At 42.2% G+C, this 12,535-nt stretch overlaps 1 protein-coding gene across 1 annotated transcript in view; it reads right to left on the bottom strand.

The window, feature by feature from the left end:
• crip2 (cysteine-rich protein 2) overlaps positions 1–7,033 on the bottom strand; it is a 54,137-nt gene extending 47,104 nt beyond the window's left edge. Inside the window, exon 1 of the mRNA XM_039009017.1 lies at positions 6,938–7,033. Within this exon, the coding sequence (XP_038864945.1) occupies positions 6,938–6,980 (43 nt within the window). The 5' untranslated portion in view covers positions 6,981–7,033. The remainder of the gene's footprint in view (positions 1–6,937) is intronic.
• Positions 7,034–12,535: the final 5,502 nt, after the last annotated feature.

The following is a 12,535-nucleotide window of genomic DNA, read 5'->3' on the forward strand; positions in this document are numbered from 1 at the left end:
TGTTTTCTAGTGGCATTTATTTGGATACATCCATAACAATGAGCTAATGAGGCACGATTTCGACTGGCATTGAGAAAATGCTCACTCGTCAGGACACTGTTGCTCAGAGGAGGTAGTCAACAACACAGCTTACACAATCACCTCAAACTGCAGCAAGAAAGACAACAAACTAGTTGCACTTCATTTCACCTTTTTTCAATTTACATTTCTTTGTACAGTGCCTTCGGAAACTATTCACATCCCTTGATTTTTTCCACATTTTGTTATTTTACAGCCTTATTCTAAAATGGATTCAATAGTTTTTTCCCTCATCAATATACACACACAATACCCCATAAAGCAAAAATGGGTTTTTAGAAATTTTAGCAAATGTATTACAAATAAAAAACTGAAATATCACCATTACATAAGTATTCAGACCCTTTACTCAGTACTTTGTTAAAGCACCTTTGGCAACAATTACAGCCTTGAGTCTTCTTTGGTATGACACTACAAGATTGGCACACCTGTATTTGAGTTTCTCCCATTCTTCTCTGCAGATCCTTCCAAGCTCTGTCAGGTTGGATGGGGAGCGTTGCTGCAGGTATCTCCAGGGATGTTCGATCGGGTTCAAGTTTGGCCTCTGGCTGGGCAACTCAAGGACATTCAGAGACTTGTTCCGAAGCCACTCATGCGTTGTCTTGGCAGTGTGCTTAGGGTCGTTGTCCTGTTGGAAGGTGAACCGTTGCCCCCAGTCGGAGGTCCCTAGCGCTCTGGAGCAAGTTCTAATCAAGGATCTCTGTACTTGCTCCGTTCATCTTTGCCTCGATCCTGCCTAGTCTCCCAGTCCCTGCCGCTGAAAAACATCCCCACAGCATGATGCTACCACCACCTTGCTTCACCATGGGGATGTGACGCTTGGCATTCAGGCCAAAGAGTTCAATCTTGGTTTCATCAGACCAGAGAATCTTGTTTCTCATGGTCCCGAGAGTCTTTAGGTGCCTTTTTACAAACTCTAAGCGGGTTGTCATGTGCCTTTTACTGAGGAGTGGCTTCCGACTAGCCACTCTACCATAAAGGCCTGATTGGTGGAGTGCTGCAGAGATGGTTGTCTTTCTGGAAGGTTCTCCCATCTCCACAGAGGAACTCTAGAACTCTGTCAGAGTGACCATCGAGTTGTTGGTCACCTCCCTGACCAAGGCCCTTCTGCCCTAGGAAGAGTCTTGGTGGTTTCAAACTTATTTCATTTAAGAATGATGGAGGCCACTGTGTTCTTGGGGACCTTCAATGTTACAGAAATGTTTTGGTACCCTTCCCCAGATCTGTGCATCAACACAATCTGTGCCTCTCGGAGCTCTATGAACAATTCCTTCTACCTCATGGCTTGGTTTTTGCTCTGACATGCACTGTCAACTGTGGGACCTTATATAGACAGGTGTGTGCCTTTCCAAATCATGTCCAATTAATTGAATTTACCACAGGTGGTCTCCAATCAAGTTGTAGAAACATCTCAAGGATGGATCAAAGGAAACAGGATGCACCTGAGCTCAATTTCAAGTCTCATAGCAAAGGGTCTGAATACTTATGTAAATAAGGTATTTCTGTTTTTATACATTTTCTAAAAACCTGTGTTCGCTTTGTCTTTATGGGTTATTGTGTGTAGATTGCTAATCAATTTCAGAATAAGGCTGTAACGTAACAAAATGTGGAAAAGGTCAAGGGGTCTGAATACTTCCCGAAGGCACTGTATATATCCATAAAAATTATGCTAGCTAATTCATGACTTCAACTGGCTGAGAAATTCTGCCTGCCTTTTTGTCTCGTCCCGACTCCTGACACTTTCATTACTATGGGACAGCTGGAGATCGAATTTGAATACTGAAACAATGTTGCAAATGTCAGCGAGACAGACTGCAAGGTTTATAAAAATCTCTGCTGTTGAAAACTAAATGTTAGTCTAAAAGAAAATTGAGATCATGTCTAGATGATTTTTAAAGTGGAGATCAAGTTTATAAATTGCCTGGCTGGGCTGATGAGACAGTGGATTGCGGAGTCAGATGGAACAGAGTAAATAGGCATTTTAACGTCATAGATTTAGCCGGTGGTACCTTGTGGAATAGACACTGGCTGAAATGCAGTTTTAACCAAATCAGCATTCAGGATTAGACCCACCCGTTGTATAATCTCCAATAATCACGTATGATGCAGACAAAACCACACAAGTCTCATCACTGACTGTTCCGACTAGCCACAGCGTCAACTACTCCTAGTAAAACTGTTATTTTTTGTAGGCCCACGGATCAATAGGCCCGCGGAGCTTTTGTAGGCCCGCGGATCAATTTTGCCCTGCCCCCGCTCCCAAATAAGAACAATCCAAAAAATGTTGGGTGGGGTTATTAGGTCGGGGTCTTAACTTAATGTTGAGAGTTAGAATAGTAGAATACACAAGGTACAATTTATAAATGTTGTTTTGCATCAGGAGTTTTTCTCATGTTATGTCAGTCACTGACAGTCACTCAATTAGCTCATGTCAGCTAACAATTTAATTAAATAGGTAAGTTAGTCTAGCCAGCTATCTAAACTTGTAATAATCATGGGCCAACATTTCTCTCCACCCTTTGGCAAAATTAGCAGAATTGCAGAGAATTAGATATATAAAAAAAATCATGTATCTCTGCCCCATGGCAAAATGTGTGGAATTGCAGCAAACTTGATTTAAAACTGCAACATGTTCTGTACGTCCAATCGCAAAATGAGTAGAATTGCATGAAATTCTCTCTTCTTTCCCGCTGTAAAAAAGGGGGCGACTAAAATGTTCTTCTCGCAAGGTGGGGGGCCGGCTGACTGCATGTGTGAGTATGGATGTGGGTACACAGACCCGCAAGCCACTGCAGACCCTCATGATGAGTTCAGATTTGTTGTGGCCCCCACCCCCACTGCCCATCCCTGCTATAGTTAGTTACTCACTCACTCACCCACTCTGACTTCTGACGCAAACCACTGAGGCTAGTCACTGACTGACTGCTGTCAGTTACAGCTACTGTATCCCCAGAATCAACTGTTGTGTTCACATATCCCCTACATGGGGTGGCAGGTAGCCTAGTGGTTAGAGCGTTGGGTCAGTAACTGAAAGGTTGCTAGATCGAATCCTTGAGCTGACAAGGTAGAAATATGTCGTTCTGCCCCTGAACAAGGCAGTTAACCCATTGTTCCTAGGCCGTCATTGTAAATAAGAATTTGTTCTTAACTGACTTGCCTAGTTAAATAAAGGTTAAATAAATAAAAAACATCAGCTGTTCACACAACCCCAGCATCAGCTGTTCACACAACCACAGCATCAGCTGTTCACACAACCACAGCATCAGCTGTTCACACAACCACAGCATCAGCTGTTCACACAAACCCAGCATCAGCTGTTCACACAAACCCAGCATCAGCTGTTCACACAATCCCAGCATCAGCTGTTCACACAATCCCAGCATCAGCTGTTCACATAACCCCAGCACCAACCCCATACTGCACTTCAGATAAACCTGCATGCTCCAGGCAGGAGGCAGCACTCCACCCAACTGTGATGTGAACACTTCACCCCACCACACGCAGTCCCGGTAAAAATAACTTCAATAGGCTGTTCCCCTTCCTCTGTGTGCTCGCATTGTGTGTGTCTGTCTGTTTCCCTGTCTGTGTGTTACATTTAAAAAATTATTAATAAATGCGGAGCAATCAAATTACTGCTAAGATTAGAAAATTGCCAGTATTAATGTATTATTTGGTGCTCATCTCAAATCTTATTTGCCTGCTGTACAGATGTAGGATGTTAATTTGATCACACTTTCGCAGAAGAACTTTCCTGCAGTGCAGAACATTTAAAGCGTGTCATGCAGTGGTCACCAACCTTTTCTAAGTCAAAATCACTTTCTGAGTCAAAATGCAAGCCGAGATGCAAGCCGAGTACTGCTCAGATTGTTTTAACATGACTTAGACAAATGTAAGCCTATGCAACATTAACCTACTAAAAACAGTACTGTATCAATGAGGTTTGTGCAGTAAGACCAATATATTAGCACCTTATATTGGCTTTGCTTGAATTGCCCTGCCAATGCATTGTTGTTCAGAGCATTTTTTCTTTTAAATATGTAAAAATTTGAGCTAGGCTATATGATCACACCGGTAATATATCCGTTGTTGTATTACTTGTGAGGCACAGCTGAGTGAGCATACATTTAAATACTTTACTGGGCTGATGGTGCCTGCATCTGATGGTCAGTCTCAGCGGAGGGAGAGAGCAGCAGACTGAGGGTCCGCCTCTCAACGTCCCTTCATTCTCCCTTTCCTCCGCTGACCAAAAAGGGTCACCGTCTTCCAGCTGATGGCGAAACTCGAGTCGCACCGCATTATTCCTGCCTCATGCACAAATTCATGTTGTTACTCCTATGAACAGAGAAAGTGAAATATTCCCCGATACTAATAAAGACCCAAGCCACTAATGATAACAACCCAAGCCTATAGATACACTTTCCTTGTCATTCATTACCGCTGCAGTGTTGGAAGAACGCACATTTTAATAGCTTAGAAAAGCGTTGAATACATTTTTTGACAGTGTTGAGTAAGAAGTTAAACAACAACATCATAAAAACAGCAGCACTTTGCTGTGTTCGTTGACAGTCTCTCTAGTCATGGGTTTTAAAAGGTTTGAAATCTCACAGTATAAACTTTGCTGTAGCTTTATTTTAAGCCTGGCTCGCTACTGCAGACACGTTAATCTGAGCCATCCGATTGGCCACCGGTAGGCCTATAGTGCACTTGATTTGCTCCCCGGGCCTGCCGGGAAGGCAGAGTTTGTACCTTCAGACACATGAAATGATTCAAAATGGGAAAACTTTGCCAATCTGGCGCACAGGGCAGCTGAATCGGATGCACCTACAGGCAACAGCACGAGACAAAAACAAAACAAAAAGGAAAGCAAGGCTTTATCATAGTTGTTTTTTACAGAACTGTTTGGCAATTGACTAGAAATGCCTTGGAAATTGACCAGTCGATCAGGATCGACCAGTTGGTGACCACTGTTCCAGTGCATTTGAGGTTTAAAAAAGGCTTCTGAAGTTTGTAATTTGATTTACCCTTACAAAAAATGTATCAGCCCTACAAAAATGACCATTAATTACAATTCACATAATAATTAACATTTCCAGCAAACTGGCTCAAATGAAGATCCTACACCTGTATGCTTCTAGTTGTCTGACTTGAGGGAGTGTGGCTGGCACAATTACCGTATAACCGTGTAACTGACGGTTTTGGATGAAGACCGTCATGAAAATAAAATAACAGTCATAACCGTTTTTTAAAAAACGTAGTTTTTTGTTGTTGTTGTGTGAAACGCACAACTGACTGAAGACGGGACGCCCGGGCGTTTGTGCTGTTGAGTCCGTTTCTGAGGTAACATGGACTCTACAACGTGATGAAACTTTGTTGCACCTTGCTGAAACAAGCCAGGTGTTTTAGCAAACCAGTCTTTGCTTGCCTAGGCAATGCCTCCCTGCAGCAGCAGCACATAAAGTCAGGTGCGGAAGAGAATAGAAAATGTCTTTAAAATATATATTTATTTTCTTTTAAATTGTTTTGGTTTTGTTATCCGAATGGAAATTACGATGACCACGGTTATTTGGTAGACCAATAACTGTCGTCCAAAATGCCATGCCCGTCACAGCCCTATTGGCCCATAGGATGAGGAGCAGCTGCCATGTGCACCGCTTGTTATTATATAACAGGCGCATCCACTTAATTGATTTGGAACCCATGACCATTTCAAGCACTGTACTAGATGGCGTGTGTGTGTGTTTGATGTAGTTAGAGATAGGATGAGAACTAGCCAGGAATAACTGTGTTTTTTCCATGATGACAGCAAAACACAAGCACACACGGCGATCAGGTGATTGATTTAATCATGACAAACTTATCTGTGTGTGTGTGTGTGTGTGTGTGTGTGTGTGTGTGTGTGTGTGTGTGTGTGTGTGTGTGTGTGTGTGTAAATCACAGTTCTACACTGCCAAAGTAGTTGTTTGGTATCTTTGTGGTCCAGACTGGGCATATGGTTGACAGAACAGCAGGTTTGGTACATCTGAAACAGCTTGACCACAAAATTAGGCTACACTGCCTCCCTTCATATTGAGTATTTTCAGCATATGGCATTATCACACACTTGGCACTGACTGAGTGAGCAAGGACACTGACTGAGCGGCAACCTCCAAAGCTGCCATAGGCGTATATATCCCAAGCACAACAAATGTACTACTGCTATGTCCTAGTTCTGTGTCAACTGAGCGATTCATTTAATATTTTAGGATTTAAAAAAAATCATTTTAATGCATACATACAAATGTCCCATATTTTGGCAAGGATGTTGTTGTGAAATTAAATGGATGTTCTTCGGGCACTAACGTTAGCTAGTCCAATCCTCTACTATCATTCCAGTATTTACACTGCATAGGATTTGTCCACTAGACTGTTGTTCTAAACGTGGGTAACCCTTAGGATTGTTAGGAACGTGCCAGGCTGAACACTAAAGGACCATGTAGGATTTAGAAAATAATCTATGGAGTATAGTCAATTAACAAATCCAGTCATTTAATTTACTTGATATATTAGCTAGCATCATTCGTTTTTTTACAACAAAGCAGAGACTTACTACTGCTTAGAAAAGCTGGTCCTCTTTGATAATTAGTCATGATGACAGTAACGTTAGCTAGCTATTGTAAACAATGCCAAACTGTGCCAACTTGTAGGCCTACCCACAAATGTCGTGATTTTGGGTAAGGACATGTTCTACATAATAACGTGGCTAGCCTAGCTGTAGCAGGTTGCAGTCTTTGCATCCTTTCCCACGGGTGTCATTTCGCGAATAAATCTCAACTAACCATGTGCACAAACTAGATTAGAGTCAGGAAATCAAATAACTTACCAAAATACACAGTCTTGTCACACTTGGGGCACTTTGAAGCCATGTTGCGATTATTTTTTTTATCGACGAAAGATCAAAGAAAGTGGTGTTCACAAAGTGCTCGTCCTGTCACACTGAAGCTCGAGCGTCTCCTCACTGCGCCTCATTTGCATAAAACCCGCCTCTCGAGCCTCACTTCTTTGGTCCAGCGCGCGGTCAGTCACCGATCCGGCGGGAGTCGGTAGAGCACGGTGATGTCACGGCTCAGCCACTGACTCAACCACCCACTTTCTCCTATCCTTTTCCCTTTTTTTTTCTCAACTCGGCGAGTAGGCAGTGTTTGTTTGATTCACAATGCGCTCTTTCACTGAAGATGAGTAGGAATTTCTACTGGCGCGCATGATAATGGCAGACGTTGACATTTGAAATCAGTTATCTGGCTGATTGAATGGCCATGGAGAGAGATGGGGGCTAATATAATCATTTATTTCATGACCAGTGCCTTGACATTTGACGGTTCAATGTAAACTCCACACTGAAAAACATGTTATAGGGAGAGAAGGGAAACACACACACACACACACTGTGCACATGGGTCACATTCTGCAGGTCCCAGCCCAAGAACGGGGACACACACAAACACACATTCTCCAGAAGCTATTTCCCAGAGCTTTGTGAGTTTCCCAGAATATTAGTACCATTAGTTCATCTTATCTCTGAGCTCACTATTTTTAAAAGCCTCCTTGTTCCAACCATCAGGCTGTCTCGCTGCTGAGTGTCTGTCTCACTGGCTGGCTGTCGCAGGTGACTGTGTGTGTGTGTGCCACAGAAGACATGACTTCATTACTAGTCAGTCACCTCCCTCACTTTGCTGTGGTTGCAGCCAGGTGTGTGTTCAGCTCATTCAGCTGCAGTACAGAATCTGGCTCGGCGCAGGACGATCAGCAGAAAGGAGAGAAGAGGGTTGGAGAAAGAGAGAAGGGAAATTGAGGGGAAGGGGATTTACAGTTTTTCTCAATCACTTTGGTTAATTTTTTGAAACGGTCTTAACATTCTCTAAACTGTAAGTGCAATTGTCACAACTGTTTGATGGGACATCACAACTCTATTGCATGTCTGCAAAATGTAGTAACTCCCACAAAACATTTAATTCATATTTCAAAACCTAGTTATTGTGTCAGTAAATTGGCCAATGCCACCAAAATTAAACGTTTTTTTTAATCATCGTGTGAGCCTTTGCCACTATGTGCGCAACTGGTTGAAGGTAAGTCAGGTGCAGGAGAGCAGAGATGGGTGATAACAGGCGCACTTTATTCATGCCCAAGGAAAACAGCAATAACGCCCAAAGTACACAAACGGTACAATAAACAAAACACACGGATCAAACACTTACCCAGCGCAAACCAGCCTGATGCGAACCACACGTAACAAACAAACAATTCCACACACAGACATGGGGGGAACAGAGGGTAATATACATTTAGTCAGATGAGGGAATGTGAACCAGGTGTGCGGAAAACCAAGACAAAACAAATGGAAAATGAAAGGTGGAGTGGCGATGGCTAGAAGACCGGTGACGTCGACCGCCGAACGCCGCCCGAACAAGGAGAGGGACCAACTTCGGCGGAGGTCGTGACAGCCTTACTGATCAACATTTTTAGATGTTTTTTCACCAAATTTCAGTTTTGTTCTACTTTTTTGTTGACACTGACTGCCTACTGTACTATACCAGAAGGTCAGTTTTGTCTAGCTAAATGCTATTGTGTTATCACACTGAGCTTTTTAGATACCGATCTCAACAGTAGGGAAAAGTTTACTGGGAAAAGTCAATACTGAGGAACACAGAAAAATGATATGCACATTTGTATGTATACAGTACATTTATTGTTTGTAGCAATGTGTTACATGTAAACAGAAAATTCACATTTGCATGTCCATTTTTTTATATTTCTTACATGTAAAGTCATATATAGTGGACAGAAAATTTGCCACAAAATGACATGCATGCCAAAAAAAAAAAAAACGCAACAGTGAAAAAACCTGCGGTAGTTCTGTAAAAAAAATTATATTGTACCTCCTCACAGTACGTAACACTACAAGTTCCCATCTTCTTGGTGGGCCTCCTGTCGCTCTTGTTGGTCTGGCCAGAGATTTTCATCAACATCACATCTGATGTTTTCACTTGCGATGCACCGGGGGAAAAATGTCCTTGCGTGGCGCAACCGTCCCCTGCAATGATCGCCTGTGATGTCCTCACAAACAGCATTCATGGCATCTAACAGAGACATCTGATCTTGTGCCCGATAGTCTTATACTTTCCACCTCCATGCTGAACAAACCTCTTTTATCAGATTCAGGAACGGGGAGGATGGTGGAAGGAACTCCATTGTTATCCTTTCATACACAGCAAACCATTCCCTAACAATGTTGGTTCGGTGGAAGCTGACATTGCCCCACACAATTACATAATTTGGCAAATCTGGTCTATCTAAACCTCTTTGATGTTCTGGTGTTAGGTCTCTGTAAAGTGTATTTAGGAAGGCCAGGAGAAGTTGGGTGTTATCGGGCCCAATGTGTGGAATATGTTTGCTCACACCATTCTCAGAAATGGCAGAGCACATTGTAATATTGCACCCACGTTGACCTGGTGTGCCAATTGTGGCTTAGTGTCCAATGAGATTGCGGCCACGTCCCCTGCCTTTGGCCAGATTGAACCCAGCCTCGTCCACAAAAAACAAGAATGTGGGTCATTTCATGTCCTTCCAGCTCCATTATTCTCTATATAGTAACACAGAAACAAAATATAAAGTTAGTTTTGCATAGCCTATTCTAGAATCAGACAGTTTAGTAAAGTAGAAATGTTTTCTGTTCTTATGGGTATCTACAACTTCAAGAAGTATATACAGGCATCATTGAAGTACAGTAAAACTCCCTGTTTCTATATACCATGTGCACACCAATGGTTTACCTGGACATACTGGTACCACAGTTCCTACCTGGACATACTGGTACCACAGCTCCTTCATTCTGTCACTATTCCTCTCAAATGGCACCTTGTAGAATTGTTTCATAGTCATTTAATTTTTTTTTCAAATCTCTGTCACATTCTGTTAAAGGTCCCCAAAGCACACACATCCCTGGGTGGCTCCTCTTTTCAGTTCGCTGCAGCTAGCGACTGGAACGAGCTGCAGCAAACAGTCAAACTGGACAGTTTTATCTCAATCTCTTCATTCAAAGACTCAATCATGGACACTCTTACTGACAGTTGTGGCTGCTTTGTGTGATGTATTGTTATCTCTACCGTCTTGCCCTTTGTGCTGTTGTCTGTGCCCAATAATGTTTGTACCATGTTTTGTGCTGCTACCATGTTGTGTTGCTGCCATGTTGTTGTTATGTTGTGTCGCTACCAGGCTGTGTTGTCATATGTTGCTGCCTTGCTATGATGTTGTCTTAGGTCTCTCTTTATGTAGTGTTGTGTTGTCTCTCTTGTTGTGATATGTGTTTTGTCCTATATTTATATTGTATTTATTTATTTTAATCCCAGGCCCCCGTCCCCGCAGGAGGCCTTTTGCCTTTTGGTAGGCAGTCATTGTAAATAAGAATTTGTTCTTAACTTGCCTAGATAAATAAAAGTTAAATAAAACATGTAATAAATTAAAATCTCTCTTAGCCTTATGGAATTGTTGGCTATGACCATGTTGCAAGGCATCAGACCAGGCATCAGAAAATCACTCTGATCTGCTACTTGCTTCAGAGTTTAGACCTCGACACTAGCCTTGTCGCAGATCTGTTTGTACTGTTTGTAACCAATGACCTAGTAGTTAGCTATACGGCACAAACAGATCTGGGACCAGGCTACTAAACCACTGCCACTTACATTTTGACACTATCTCAGACAACATATGGTCCCACTCTACATAGTGCTCTGATTATAGTGTTTCATTTTGAGTGTTTTTGTAACACTTCGTAGTGTAGGAAATCAACACTGCATTAAACTTGCCAGTGTTACTCAAATTTAACACTATTGGGGTAAGTAATACTCACAGTGTCATTTCTATTCAACGCTAGTGTTAATCTAGAGTCAACTCCTATTAGTGGTATGCAAAAACACTGTTACAGTAAGTGATTTTGGGTGTTATTTTAGCACTATGTGGTGTGAAGCCTAATTTGCATATGGTGCCTTTTCTTTTCGAGTGAATTGTAGAGTTACCGCCCATGACTGTATTTGTTAGTGACAGAGAGATAGTTGTTGAATTCTTGCCTTTTAAAAGCCTGTGGCTTTCATCAAATTAGTACCTAGGTGAATGTTATCATTACAAATTTTACTTGATGACAATACATCACATATATCATAAGGCCTTGCTTTGATGGCCTAGTTTTCCCTTAACAGAATGGTGGTAGGAAAATCCTGGTATACAAATTACAGGCATCATCAGGCCTGCAAGTCACATTATGCTGCCTGGCAAAGTGATGTCTACTTCCTTTTGGAATTCAGACAGAGTTTTTATTCAACCACAACTTACATTCAGAATGACTACCAGGGTTAGGAACTCAGATAAAGGAGACAACCTAAACCATTTAAACCGGAACAACCATTTCAGTGACGCGTGCAATAAATGTAACTAACTGATTGGATTTGTTTAGAAAAATTTGTTATTTATCTTGAAAAATGTTATTTATTATCTTTGTGTAGCATAAGATAATCAATCAATCAATGTGCATGCACAGCATGCTGGGAAATATGGTAATGATGGGTGTAGTTTTGATGGGACTTTTTTACTCTCCACAGTGTAAAACAATAACTCTGGTTATTAACACCAACACTGGGGTTATTTTACACTACTGGGTGTTAATTTAACTCTAACAGAGTGAATTCTCTGTTGGAACATTGTTGGAACATTCTCTGTTGGAGAGGAGTCAGTCAGTAGGCCTAAGCAGACAGGGAGAGTGACAACAGACAGACAGACAGACAGATAGATAGTCTATGACTACTATTCTCAAACACTAAAGTCTTATCAAGGATTCAATGTTCTGAGTGAGAGTGAGTGGGCATGTATCTGTTTTAATGGATAAGAACAAGGGGCGGAGGGAGTGAGCTTTATCTAACCTCTTCTCTCTGTATCTCGTCATCTGAAGGACTCTTCCAAGTAGTGGAAAAAAACAGTTAGACAAAGCCCAAGCTCCAACCCCAGTCTCATCCTCTGCCCCAAACTCATACCCTTGCCTCAGCCCCAGACTACCCTCCCCTCTACCCAGGCTCAGACTACATGCCCTCTGGCTGGTGCTGCCTATGTGCCCTGTCTCAGATTCCACTGAATGTCATTTTGACTGTTAAAGGGGATATTGTTTCACTCAGCGACGCACATCCTTATGGCTCTCTCTAGGGCGTTCCCCCTAGCTCTCACTCCCCAGTGCTCTAACCCTCTAACCGCAACCCCTCTCTGATCTAAAACATATATTTATAGACAAAGTATTTATTCAAATCTGTTATTTCATTTTCAGCTCTGTGTTCGTTTAGGAAGGGGAGGAGCATATTGCTTTGGGTTGTTTGGATGGAAGTTTGTTTCCAGGGTTACTTCTCCAGGGGAGTGGCATACACGGAAATTCCCATCGTGGAGG

The sequence above is a fragment of the Salvelinus namaycush genome, chromosome 15 (assembly GCF_016432855.1).
Source record: "Salvelinus namaycush isolate Seneca chromosome 15, SaNama_1.0, whole genome shotgun sequence".
NCBI classification, from domain to species: domain Eukaryota; kingdom Metazoa; phylum Chordata; class Actinopteri; order Salmoniformes; family Salmonidae; genus Salvelinus; species Salvelinus namaycush.